The sequence below is a fragment of the Arvicola amphibius genome, chromosome 18, assembly GCF_903992535.2.
Source record: "Arvicola amphibius chromosome 18, mArvAmp1.2, whole genome shotgun sequence".
In the NCBI taxonomy this organism is placed as follows: Eukaryota; Metazoa; Chordata; class Mammalia; order Rodentia; family Cricetidae; genus Arvicola; species Arvicola amphibius.
In genome coordinates, this window is record NC_052064.1 from 32319468 (window position 1) to 32333295 (window position 13828).

The following is a 13828-nucleotide window of genomic DNA, read 5'->3' on the forward strand; positions in this document are numbered from 1 at the left end:
CTGTTTGGGAAATGCTGGGCTGCAGGCTCCTGCTAAGACTGAGCACACCCATAGCTCCTGTGGCGCCCTGCGTGTGATCCACTCTCTTCTCTAGCCCCGCCCGCGTGTGATCCACTCTCTTCTCTAGCCCTGCGTGTGATCCACTCTCTTCTCTAGCCCTGCGTGTGATCCACTCTCTTCTCTAGCCCCGTGTGATCCACTCTCTTCTCTAGCCCTGCGTGTGATCCACTCTCTTCTCTAGCCCCGCCCGTGTGTGATCCACTCTTCTCTAGCCCCACCCGCGTGTGATCCACTCTCTTCTCTAGCCCTGCGTGTGATCCATTCTCTTCTCTAGCCCCGTGTGATCCACGCTCTTCTCTAGCCCTGCATGTGATCCACTCTCTTCTCTAGCCCCGTGTGATCCACTCTCTTCTCTAGCCCCGTGTGATCCACTCTCTTCTCTAGCCCTGCGTGTGATCCACGCTCTTCTCTAGCCCTGTGTGTGATCCACTCTCTTCTCTAGTCCCGCGTGTGATCCACTCTCTTCTCTAGCCCCCTTCAAGATCTTTCTCTTTCACTATGAAAGTGATGTTTCTGAATGTGATTACCTCGGACTTCTCTTCCCAATAATTTGCTCAGCTCCTTAAATTTACATGTTCATGTCTTTCCAAACTACAAGCCAGAAGAGTCCACCAAGCCTGGCACCCCAGGGATTCCTGCCACCCACATTTCTCCCTGAGCTGGCAGGCCATACCATACCTTTCCCCAGAGAGCCTTCTATGATTCAGCCGTGACTGATAATGAACTTAGTTCCAAGTTCAAAATATAAAACACGCTTCCCTTCCTTCCAAATGGCATTCTTCTGCTAGGGACAGAGCAGACCAAGCTACCCACAATGCACTCTGTGTGGCAGTGCTGCCCCCTCCCACGGACTTTCAAACCATATTAGACATTACATTGGCAGCTGGATACACAAACCCGACTGCTGCCTGGTTTCGAGTCTCTGGCTTAACACGCTCTGCCACAGGCTCTGTCACGGGCTCTGCCACAGGCTGCCGGACATCTGCTCACCTGTCCCTGTGCTGGCGGCGACTGGTGGTCAGGGCCACGGCAATGTTATCCCACGCCTTCCACACCTCCCCTTGGCCTGGGCTCTCACAGCCCAGCTGGCGCCAGCACTCATCAAACACGGCTCTCCACTTCTCATCCGCGGCCACCGCCAAGTTTCCCAGCTTCCTGCTAACAAAGCCACACCAGCCTTTGCTTCACCAACGTTGGTGAAAAGTCATCCCCAAGAATAAAAACTACACACAATTCAAAATGCTTTGTGAGCCAAACTGCCAGTACACCAGAGGGAGTTCTATCTTAAAAACACTGGAGGAAGATTTAGAAGGGATTCACTTGAATAACTGTTTACTGGATACTAATGTACATGGATTGTTAGACATAACAGTATTTGCTGTGGGAGCACATTCCGCTCCTTCAGCCAATAGCATTTACAGCACGAGAGACCATGCCTAAGGGGCTAGTACCTTAAATACCAGTGGGAGTCCTTTTGTCTATGTTGCTTTATTGGTTAATGAATAAAGAACTGCTTTGAGCCTATGGCAGGGAAGAACTGAACTAGGCGGAGAAAGCTAAGCTGAATGCTGGGAGAAAGAGAGAGGACTCAGGAAGAAGCCATCAATTCGCTGCCAGAAACAGACGTGCTGAAACTTTACCCGGTAAACCACTGTCATGTGGCAATACGCAGATGAATGGAGATGGGTTAAATTAAGATGTAAGAGCTAACCAATAAGAAGCTAGAGCTAATGGGCCAAGCAGGGATTTAATTAATACAGTTTCTGTGATTATTCTGGGGCTAAGTGGCTGAGAACCAAATAAGAGGTCTCCTTACAACATGTATTGACTCTGATGTCCACAATTCTACAGAACTGACTTTGGGAAATAGACTCTTGATAAAACAATGGTTTTCTGTACTTCAAACATTTTACAAAAATTGTGAAATTTATTACATATGGGTTTCTAAAAATACAAATAAAACAAACAAAACAAAAAGTCAACATGGACAGAAAATGCAGGGAGTTCTCATTGGAACAGAGAATATGAAATGATACCAGAATGTGTGAACATGGCCCAAGAACGGGATCCTGTGAGAATTCTAAGTGCTGGTGAGGACACTCCAGGGGTAGGACCTCTGTGACCTCAGTTTCTCCCAAACGTGGTATCATTCCCAGAAGTGAGTGTCCTCCACACTGTGGTGGTTGTTTGTTTATAAGACTCTACGGTCTTCCCATGTGCAGCTGGTCTGTCCTTGTGACATACACTTTAGTCACGAAACTGTTCTGAACCCTCAGAATAGAAACCAGTGGTTCTCAGTCTTCCTAAGATGGTGACCCCAACCATAAAACTGTTTCTACTGCTACTTCATGACTGTAATTTGGCTACTGTTATGAGCTGTAACATTAATGTTTTTGGAGACAGAGGTTTTGATAAAGGTGTCGGGACGCAGGTTGAGAACCGCTGGTATGAACTGTCTGATATCTGAATAAAGGTGACTATTGCATGAGACTTTAGCCCGCCTCATTATCCCTTATTCATTCTCCCAGATCCCCGGCCTCGACAGCGGTAAACACCAACAACTGTGTGCAGTGCACAGCTGTCAGCCTAGTCCTCAGGAGTCTGAGGCAGGGGGACTGAGTCCAGGGCCAGCCAGGGATACACAGTAACACAGCCCAAAAAACAAGGAACCCAAAGCTTAAGATGAAATCAATAGGGAAAAGACAACCCAAAACTTAGATTCTGCCTTTTCCTCACTGATGCAGATTGTACTGGAGTGTGTGTGTGTGTGTGTGTGTGTGTGTGTGTGCATGTTTCCACACCTGCACCTCTGAACCACCTCTGCCTTCAGTCAGGACTACAGATGGCACTACCTCTACTGGAGGCAGTCGGTTTACAGAAGCCAGAGCTTGTTTAAAAAGGACAATGGTAACACTTGAATTTGCTTTACAATATTAACCCACTCTGGTGAAAGCAGGACAACTGAGAACGCCCAGGAACTACGCAGGGCGAGCACTCACAGGGCTTTGGGCTTGTCAGGACAACTGAGAACGCCCAGGAACTATGCAGGGCGAGCACTCACAGGGCTTTGGGCTTGTCTCTGTCACTCTCGTAGAGGCCAGGTTTGAAGTAGGTTCCGGTGATCTTTATCCCAGACCCCCATTCTCCACTAAAATAACCTTCAATGTAGTCTCCGTTTGGCATGGTCAGTGTGCCCTGGGTGAAGTGAAAGAGGAGTTAGAAAAGTGTTTGTTAAAACTACAAAATTAAGAGGAAAAATACTAAATACTTAACACTTTCCTTTTTAATTTGTTCTTTGCCAGTCTGATAAACAAAAGATGTGTGCATGTGCCTGCCCAGGGAGAATGTATGAAAACAACTCATGGGTAAAAGGGAGAAACTCCACAGGAATACGGGAAATTTCCTTAGTTGGGTGGAACGCACGGAATTCCACTCACAGGCTGCTGCTGAAGCCGTGGTCAAAGCCATGGCTGCTGATGTTTGTCTTAGAAAACTCTAAAGTCCCTAGCCTGAAATCTGATCTCAGAGAACTAGGATGGGGAGCGAATTAACCCTAACACGAGAGGGATCAGAACAGGCGTCAGCAAGAAATCAAGCACTGAGGGAACATACGTATGCACTACATCCAAGTGAAGCTGAGGATCACGGTGCACTCCCCAACATGCGAGATGGAGGAGGAGGAGGAGGGGCAGCAGCAGCATCAGCAGCTAAGTTTGTCCTTGACTCCTTAGGGAGTTTACAGCCAATGAGTTCTAACATTTAATGGGAAAAGGTGCTGAGGCAATTAGATATTAATGCACAAGAAGAAGTTTAGTCTCTTTAAAAAAATTTAAAAGAGCCTATGAAGAAAGAACCAGGCTGCTTCCTGACCTTTCCACTGAGGGTCCAGTCGTCGGAAAATTCCCCTTCGTAGACAGTGTCATCTTCTGAAAGCAAAACTCCATTTCCCTGCGTGGAGAAGCACAAGTCACAACACGGACCGCAGAAGGCCTCAGAGTGCACGCAGTCACGCCCCAAAGCCTCACAGCGCCAGACATCCCAGATCAGGAAGCAGAAGCAGTTTTTCCGTGAGCCCCAGGCCAGGCAGGCAGTTAAGTTATACAGTGACCCAGTTGGCCCGGGTTACAGAGTGAGACCTCATCTCAAAGCAGCCAAAACAAAGTCAAACAGTAACTGAAAGGCTTTAAAGGTCGGGGACGTGGGAGATTCTAAGAGTCAACGCGAACCACGCAGGCACATCCCACTCACCGCCATCTTATTCAGGTGGAAGTTGCCTTCATAATATAACCCAAACTGGGTAACTACCACCCCATTTCCTTGGCACACATCATCTTGCCACATTCCCATGTACTTCTCTCCCCTGTACAGGAATAAGAAAGAAAGATGACCATCAAATAAAAGGGCAGAATGGAGAAAAACCATTCTTACAGGGATCTGAGCTATGCCCCTGCTGCAGTTACTCCAGTCAGCGTGGTTCACGCCACCTCTTCAGACACAAGACGGTGCAAAAGACACCTCAGTCAGAGCAGTGTTCACGCTGTGTTCTACCCAACAGACTGAATACACTCTATACACTTCCTTGATAACACTAAAATACCCTATTAAATCAGGTGTGGTGGAGTGTACCTTAAAGCCCAAAACTCAGGAGGCAGAGGCAGGCAGATCTCTGAGAGATCAAGACTAGCCAGAGCCACACAGTGTGACCCTGTCTCAAAATAAAATATGCAATTAAAAAAGAACAGCACAAATTTAAACTATAATAGGATAAAACTTTAAATAATTTGTCATAAAAGGTTTTAACTTTCACCCACTTAAACTCAGAATATTCTTACTGGTGTATTTAAAAAAACTGGTGGGAAGGAGTCTTGACATAAATAGGGCTTACATGGGAGGTTTATTGGAGGGAGACAAGGGGCAGAAAAGGGGACAGAGACCGGTCTCTGGGGACAAGAGTGGCTGAAGACAGAGGCGGGAGGTGGGCACAGGAGGTGCTCTTAGTGGCTATAGCTGAAGATGTATCCTGGCCGGGTGGCTCGGGAGGCAGAGGAAGCGGATCTCTGTGAGCTCAAGGCCGGCCAGGTCTACAGAGTGAGTTCCAGGATAGCCAGGGCTACACAGAGAAACCCTCTTCAAAAAGAGGGAAAAAGGCCGGGCGGTGGTGGCGCACGCCTTTAATCCCAGCACTCGGGAGGCAGAGGCAGACGGATCTCTGTGAGTTCAAGACCAGCCTGGTCTACAAGAACTAGCTCCAGGACAGGCTCCAAAGCCACAGAGAAACTCTGTCTCGAAAAACCAAAAAGAGGGAAAAAGACTCCTGACAACTGTTCCCTTACGGTAAGCTCTTTTCCTTTTCTCTGGCATGGTAGGTGTCCTGCCTCAGCCTCCCTCAGCTGGGATCACAGACGACAGGCAGCACTAGGCCACCCCTCAAGCTGAAACGTCCCCTCAGTGTTGTCAAATCAGAGGCTTAAGTCAACTGCTTCTTGGTCTTCTGGCTAAGATCAGATGTAAAACGCTCAGGTCTTCATAAAAGCATCACGATTTGAGGGGCTGGAGAGACGGCTCAGCAATTAATTAATGCTCTCACAGAGGACCCAAGTTTGGCTCCCAGTGCCCACACCATCAGCTCACAACCACTGGTAACCCCACCCCCAGGGTATCCAACGCCCTCTCCTGTCCTCCCTTGGCAATAGATGGACACACACAGGTGCACGCGCATGCGTGTGCATACACACACACACACACACACACACACACACAATAAAAAACAAACGGCATGAGGGCAGTCTATAAGCACCGTCTTCTCACTGTGCACACGGAGGTGGAAGCGGAGCATGGTACCTGGTGATGTCATCAAAGACGCCGTATCCTGCCTTCTTATCCATCACCCACTGGCCAATGAACATGCTAGGAGAAGAAGAAGTCAGTTTCCCACTTCGGAGGAGACCATGGCCGTGGCGCATGTTATCCTGAAAGCAGCCTTCAAACACTTCACCGGAGGCGTAGCTGTGGGCGGTAGGGGCAAAAAGATAACATGTGCATTACAAACTGCAGGAAATACAATGCTGTGCTTTTATGGGTGGCTATAATTATTCATTTATATAAGCATAGAAAAACAATCCAAAACCCTCAGTTTGAAGGACTAAGCCTCAAACATTAAAGGTAATATAATTAATATTTTGCATTAACATGAAAAATTATGTGCTTAGTCCCTTATGGGAAATGAAATAATGAGCTAGAAAGAATGCAAAAAAAAAATTCTGTTCAAATTAGAGCCAAGCAAAAAATAAAGTTAGACTTACAGATGAGACTTGTATAGAAAGTCATGGTTTATTCAGCAGGTAAATGGAGACACAAGCCACATTTAATAATACTATCACACCGTAGACGAGGGCGCGCTTAAAGGAAGCTTTTCACACAGCTTTGGTGAAAAGGCAACACCAGATCCACAACCTTTCCCGTGCACACCATTACCTGTAGACCCCTTGGCCACACATTTTCCCTTCTTTCCAGTGGCCCACATAATGGTCTTCTTTGTTCAGGGCCTTGTTTGGGATTCTGTATTCACCATATCTGCCAAGGAGAAGGAAAAGCCTAAGAAGATGCAGAAGTGACGTGCTCACCTTTGGCATGCGATTACAAATGAGCATCTTAGCAAGGAGGACGGAGAAGATGGTACCTATAGGACCGGGGTGAGTGGGTCTTGGCTGAAGTCATATCTACCAGCTAAGCTGTGTGCAAAGGCTGGGGAGTGGGACCCAGGCCTGCTCCCTGGCCACCGAGAGATGCCCGACTCTAACGCAGCCTGTCTCCCTGGGGACGTCAGGGCACGCGCTGCTCATGCGTCTCTCTCGTGAGTGGGGTAAAACAGAGGGTCCAAGTCCTCCTTTCATCCTGAAGGGCCTGAGACCACAAACCGTGACACCCTCACTTTAAATTTCTTAACAGGACACAAAGTATTTAACTGAGTTCAGACCCTCAGTAGTCACAGAGCGGGAGGAGAGGACTGCTCAAGTTGTCCTCTGGCCACATGTGTGACACGGCACACATGCATCCACACGCGTGCATAATGGACGGACTCCGGAATGTGATGAAAAAAAACAGAACAAATTATCCAAAACCGCTGTCAGCAGAGTACCATTTCCACAACGCCCCTTCGTGATTTCCCTTTTAACAGAGAAATAAAAAAAGTAGTTTTGAATTCAAGACAGGGTTTCTCTGTAGCTCTGGAGCTTGTCCTGGAGCTCGCCCTTGTAGACCAGGCTGGTCCCGACGCGCGCTGGCCTGAGGCAGCAGCTCAGCAGCGGAGCACTTGTCCAGCCATCCCAAGGTCCTACAGTCCATCCTCAACACAGCAAGAGGGGAGAAAGCTATTTCTGCAGAAGTACTGAAAGTAACGTCTCTACGTCCTCTGTGCCCCAGTGACACTGCCGGGTCAGGTGACTCTCATAGATTCTGCCCCAGCTCATCTTCTGCAGGGATCCAAAGCACCCTAATGCCTACACAGCAGAAATCCACGGCTTGCTTGAAAAGCAACTGCCAACGGTCAATAGCTTGTGACCAGATTTCAATTCATCTTCTACTTTACACAATTTCCTTACCCATCTTCCAGGCCATTCCTGAACATGCCAGAATACACCTTTCCATCCGGCCACTTCAGAACACCCCTGGAAGGCATAAACAAAAAGAACAACCATCAAGTCATGGTTTGGATAAACAAGGCTTTCTCCACAATGTGACTGCCACCCCCTTCCCAGGAAAAGGACGGAGCGCCCTTCACCTGCCATGAGGCTTCCCCGAAAGCCAGCGCCCGTCGTAAGTGGCATCCTTCAGGCGAGGATCCTTGTAGAAAGTGTACTTGGCGCTTCTTGAGATGGGTGGTTCCTGCCTCTGAACACCGCTGCCACCTCCATAGAGTGGAAAATCGGATGTCCCCCTCAAAGCCTGATCCACGGCTTGGCTGATAGCCCGAAGCCACTTGGTCTAGAGGCAGAAAGTCCACATCAGGAAGCTCAGGGCAATAATCTGTCAAGTACTGAACTAAGTTTTGCTGGTTTTCTTGCTGTGCCTTTTCTGTCACCTATCACTTTTCTCATTGAGTGATGTGAATCAGCTCTTAGAATTTATTGCTATTGGTTTAAAACTGAGTCACACTTTATAAAGCAGGAAGGGCTTCTGTGAGAGTTTCAGGCCAGCCTGGACCATTCAGTGAGTTCCAGGTCAACCTGCACCACACAGTAAGATGCTACCTAAAAACAAAACAAAACAAAAAACAAATAAAAAGAATCACAAAGACCAGCCAGGCCTCATGGCACACTCCTACAGTCCCAGCACTTGAAAGGTTAAGGCAGAAAGAATTCGTGAGTTCTAAACTAGCCAGGGCTCACAGCAAGTCACTGTTTCAGGAAACAGAACAAAAGGGCAAAAATCTAGTTTTGATTTAAGGGTTATGAACGAAGCAGCTACGACGTGTGTTTCTTGTTTACGAACATAAAAGGCCAAGTTGAAAGGAAACGCCACGCAGAACTGACCTTTTCCTGGGGTGTTGATGAGATTAGCGTGAACTGCTCTTCAGGTGTGGTTATCTTCAAGCCGTTCCTGAAATACCCAAGGACGGAGACCAGCGCTAGGGCAGCCCGCCATCCCGACAGCAGCAGCAGCTAGAGCAGCTAGAGCAGCCTGCCATCCCAACCCACCATCCCGACAGCAGAACCCTCCCCACCCTCCCCATGAGCGCAGCTGCCCTGCTCTAGACTGAGCTCCACACAGGGAGGAGATCCAGAAGGGCAGGGCTGTGCCACCACAGCGGCCTGAGCAGTGAGGACGTCCACCACCGCTCACCGCGACCGTCACCAGTTTCCTATGTCCCCCCCCCCGCCCACCCCGCACTTTTTCCTGACCACCCCACTTGAGGAAAGAAGAGGAGCAGGAGAAGGAAGCACACGTACACGCTACCAGCTTCTTCGGAAAGAGGCTCTGCCCACAGTGTGGCCAAAGGGAACACGTGATGCGTGGAGAACTGGAATGGAGAACACAGGGCACATCTGTGAGGAGCCCACAGCAACCTTGGGTCTCTGCTAGGTCCCTTCCCATCACCAGCTCACGTGGGCCCCACGGCACAAACCCCTTGACTAGGTCCTTTCCTGTCACCATGGAACAACCCCCCCTCCCCAAGAGGATAAAGAGCAGGTGGTAGGACATCCCTGCTGCAATCCCCATTCCACAGCCAGCTATGCTGGGCCTTCCCACCCTGCACACACTGACACTCATTCTCAAGCTAGAAAATAAAATCTTGGCTATGGTGTAGCTTAATGGGAGAGGAGCTGTTTCATATTTAAGAGATCCTGAAGTCAGCCCCTAGCAAGAGAGAGAGAAACTCTCAAATGTAGCCAATACCCAAGGTAAACATTCTCTTTTATTCAATAATTACAAAGAAATCACAACAATGCTTAACCTAAATTGACAGTACAGATAGCCATGTACTACATGACAATGTATCTATGAGTCAATGACATAATCAACTCATAGACAACCTATGAGTCCCAAAAACAACAGAGCTGGCTGAAAAATATTCTTTTTGCCTAGTGATCTCATGGCTAACACTAACGCTTGTTACTCCTGTGTTACAGCTGCTAGCAGTGTTCCCTACAATAACCTGCTGTGTGCTCTGGGCCTGGCAGCACAGCCTGTACCAGACAGTCAGGGCATATCACAGGCAATCCCTTCCGGATCCTGTGAGCCCACCGGCATTCAGGGAACAGTGGAATTGCCCAACACCACATCTCTTGCAACATAGCCGGCCATGGCACGGCTCACAACTGCCCGCTAGGGATCCAGCCTACCTGAGCGTGGACCAGGGCGTCGTTGAAGAGGATGAACCAGTTCACGGAGAACCTGCCCGCGTGCTGCAGCGACAATGCCCGGTTACTGCTCTCACACAGCAGTCTGCGCTCCGGCTTCCGCAGGGAGTCCTGCGAGGAACCACGCGGGTGATGTGAGCCATCAACATCACACAGACGGACGCGCAAGGGAGGGCAAACTAGGCTCAAGGCACATTTAGGGAGACCTTCTGGTCAGAGCTTATCACAGCTTTATACCCTTCCTAAAGTCGGAGCCCAGAGGGGCCTGAAACAGCAGCAAGGGAACCCAGGCAGCGGAGTGTGCGGAGGACCCCGGGAACCAAGGGATGCACTGGGACTAGCAACACTCACTGCTCGGGTTCTCAGGGCACCATCCCACGCTGCCGCTAAAGGAATGGAGCAGCAGAGGGAGGCTGGCTGGTGGGACAGCGGCAGCGGGCAGGCTCACCGTCATTTTCCCGGGAAAAGTCTTCCAGAAGCCCAGCGTGTACTCTGCTTCCTTCCTCTTCCTGCCGAGATGGAGAGCAAGAGATTCATAACAAGAACTGGAATCCTGCAGCATCTGATATTCTGGAGATGCCTGGAGACCAATAAACAAGGGGGACGAGTACAAAACATTATCCACACACTGCAGCCTCGGTGCAGGTCAGGTGTGTTATAGCAGCAGGAAGAAAACTCAGCCTGAGGCCCATTGAAGGGGGGGGGGGGGGAACTGATGTCAGAGAACTCCACTACCATGCATGGGAGATGGGGTAGACCCTGGTAGTAGTCAGGAGAAGGGAGCTGCTGTGGGATAATGCTCCTGTATACTGCAAAGATCTGTCACTCATATTAATTTAATAAAACACTGACTGACCAGTAGCCAGGAAGGATAGGTAGGGCAACCAGACTAGGAAAATTCTGGGAAGAGGAAAGGCAGAGTCAGTCACCAGCCCGATGCAGAGGAAGCAAGATGAGATGTCTTACTGAGAAAAGGTACCAAGTCACATGGCTAAACACAGATAAGAATTATGGGCTAATTTGAGTTGTAAGAGCTAGTTAATAATAAGCCTGAGCTAAGAGGTCAAACAGTTTATAATTACTCTAAGCCTCTGTGTGTTTCTTTGGGCAGGACAGACAGTTCCCTCCACAGGGAGCCCTTCTCAGCTGTGCCTCCACTCCTCCACTCACTCATCTATAACGATTGCAGCTGCTCTCCAGGGTTGATGGTGGTTAAACAGAAACACAGAGCACGCTCACAACAGTGACTGAAAAGCCAGGCAGGCGCATTCTTTAATCCCAATGCTCAGAAGGCAGAGGCAGACAGATTTCTGAGTTCAAGGCCAGCCTGGTCTACAAAACAAGTTCCAGGACAGCCAGGACTAAACAGAGAAACGCTGTCTTGAAAGCCATGCCCCCCAAACCAAAAAAGGAAAGAACAGGGACAAGAATACGAAATGCACTTCTCTTCTTCTTCTTTTTCTCTTTGCCCCCTTTCCTCCTGCCCTTTCACCTCACTGTGGAACACCCCCTTCCCTAATAAACAACCTTTCCACGAAAAAAAACATATGAAATGCACTAAATCATGTGACTGAGACCTTCCTGAAGGAGCAGCAGTAGCAGCGGACACTCTAGTCTAGACGGCTTCACAAGGTGAAGGTCTGAAAATAAGGTCCGGAGTGGAAATGGAACCCACAGCTTGCTCTACCCTGCTTATCCTTTCTCCTTCTACTTTCTCATACAGAAGGAAATCTTAATTAGACATACGTAAGTATTAATTTAATGGGGCCCAACGTCTTATGGTTATTTCATGCAAACAACCTAGCCCCAGTATTCAAGGGGGCACGCAGGGGAACCTACCACTTCAAAGCAGGTGGCAAGCTTCAGCAAAACCTTGGCGTAATTATGAAGTCGCCTGACTGGCAAGAAAAACAGTGTGTTCAGTATTTCCATCAACTGGGTGTTCTCTTCATTCACTTCCGACAAATCTTGTAGGAGTTCTTGGTTTTTATTTAGGAAATCCCTGGAAGAGAGGAAACGAGATCCTGTGGATCATGTGGGATAAACAATATCAACGGTATTACATGGGAAGTCTCACGGCAACAACTGTTCAGAACGCATAGCCTTGGTGTTATGGAAATGAATACAGGCACAATAAAGTGACCCAGGTGTAAGGAACAGAATTATAATTGTTAACCTCTAAAATAGGACTTTAAAGTGCAGGATACAGCAATGGTAGCAACAGCAACTCTAATAAAAACGGTTGGTAACAGACTTTCCTCGTGTGTTTTGGGGATAAATGATAAACTGGCACCATTCCGTTACTTTCACAGCCCACTGACGGCTGTTGGGAGAAAGTCCACTTTACTCAGCCACACCCCATGGCAGGCCCCGTGAAGCAGCTGAACACAAAATTGTCCCCATGTTTCTTAATTTTTTTTTAAGAGAAAAAGAGATAAAACTGCATGAGTTTTGGGGAGAGGGATCGGAGAGGAGCTTGGGGAGGGCAAAGAATGCAATAAAAATATTCTGTATGACATTCTCAAGAAATAAACAAAAACCCCAAACGTGTGCTCTACGGCAGTTAGAAGGGTGAGTGGAAGGTGCTTACATGGCAGGCTTCGCGAGGAGCTGGAATCCTCCCATCACCAGGAAATTTGAGACTGATGTGCAGTACCTGGCGGAAAAGAAGACACACCAGTATTAGTAAATTAGCTCTGTGCAGTTTCAAATGCCTATCTAGACACTTTCTGAAATCTCACCCACAAATTTCAGAACTTTTGAGACATCAACGTAACAGATTCTTACCACAGGAGAAGAATGGGCAGGCGGGTGCCGCAGGGGCATGGTAGGAGCAGGGCAGTAGGAACGCTAACAGAAACAAGATTCACAAGCCTTGGGCCGAGCAGGTCTGCCAGGCGGGTGGCACTTACTAACCTAACAGGCTGGAGAAAACGTCGTTCAAACTGTAGGGTTTTTAATGCAAACTTAATCTTCGTTTAAAGTTCTCCAATTAAGTCTTCAGAAGGGAACCCAGAAGGCTAAGTAAACACTAGGAACTGTGTGGTGCTCCAGACGCTCCCAGCATTTCAGACTCCTGGGCTAGAAAGTGACTGACATTGCCAGGGGCGGGAAGTTCTTCCTAAACGGAGCCACAGTGGTAGAGGCTAAAAATGTAAATTACTGAGCCAGGTGGTGGCATACCCAGGAGCCAGAGGCAGGCAGATCTCTATGAGTTCAAGGCCAACCTCGCCTCCAAAGCAAGTTCCAGGACAGCCAGAACTGTTACAGAGAAATCCTGTCTCAACCTCCACCCACCAAAAGTAAATCAGTTTTATCCTACCTACAGAGATAACTACTGTGCTTTAAACAGTAGCTCAGGACATCAAAAACTTCATTTTAAAGCAAAAGGTCACGAGTAATCAAGCGGGGGTGGGGGAGTTGGGGGTGGTGGGGTAAATAAATACAAGACGAAAAAGGGGGGAACTGCACTAATAAAAGCTGAAACCTTCATACAAATAACAAAGTCTAATTTTTAAAATAAATCTGTGTCAAGTCCTATCATTGTTTTTCATGTCTGATGAGTTAGAAGAGTAATGTCAAGATAATTCTTCCTGGGCTGGAGAGATGGCTCAGTGGTTAAGAGCACTGCCTGCTCTTCCAAAGGTCCTGAGTTCAATTCCCAGCAACCACATGGTGGCTCACAACCATCTGTAATCAGGTCTGGTGCCCTCTTCTGGCCTTCAGGCAGAAAGAATATTGTATACATAATAAATAAATAAAATAATAAAAAAACAAAAAAGATAATTCTTCCTAGACAATAGCTTCTGATATACTTAATTTGCCTGGGGCTGAAGTCTGAAAGGGAAATAAATACTAGGTGATTGCAGGCTATTTCTGCTGGTGGGAAGGAGGGCAACCTTAAATAT

At 48.1% G+C, this 13828-nt stretch overlaps 1 protein-coding gene across 7 annotated transcripts in view; it reads right to left on the minus strand.

Moving 5' to 3' along the window:
- Als2 (alsin Rho guanine nucleotide exchange factor ALS2) overlaps positions 1-13828 on the minus strand; it is a 59980-nt gene that overhangs the window by 12975 nt on the left and 33177 nt on the right. For 5 of the 7 annotated variants that reach the window (XM_038315191.1, XM_038315194.1, XM_038315190.1 and 2 more), the window contains exons 12-25: positions 12511-12576; positions 11760-11922; positions 10369-10500; positions 9903-10031; positions 9009-9079; positions 8592-8658; positions 7841-8043; positions 7662-7727; positions 6535-6633; positions 5902-6066; positions 4309-4420; positions 3931-4008; positions 3122-3255; positions 1051-1218 (exon numbers count right to left, since the gene is read on the minus strand). In XM_038315191.1, the coding sequence (XP_038171119.1) occupies positions 1051-1218; positions 3122-3255; positions 3931-4008; positions 4309-4420; positions 5902-6066; positions 6535-6633; positions 7662-7727; positions 7841-8043; positions 8592-8658; positions 9009-9079; positions 9903-10031; positions 10369-10500; positions 11760-11922; positions 12511-12576 (1653 nt within the window). Of the gene's footprint in view, positions 1-1050; positions 1219-3121; positions 3256-3930; positions 4009-4308; positions 4421-5901; positions 6067-6534; positions 6634-7661; positions 7728-7840; positions 8044-8591; positions 8659-9008; positions 9080-9902; positions 10032-10368; positions 10501-11759; positions 11923-12510; positions 12577-13828 lie in introns of those variants that run through there. The other 2 variants (XM_038315196.1, XR_005283726.1) reach the window with 2 other exon arrangements.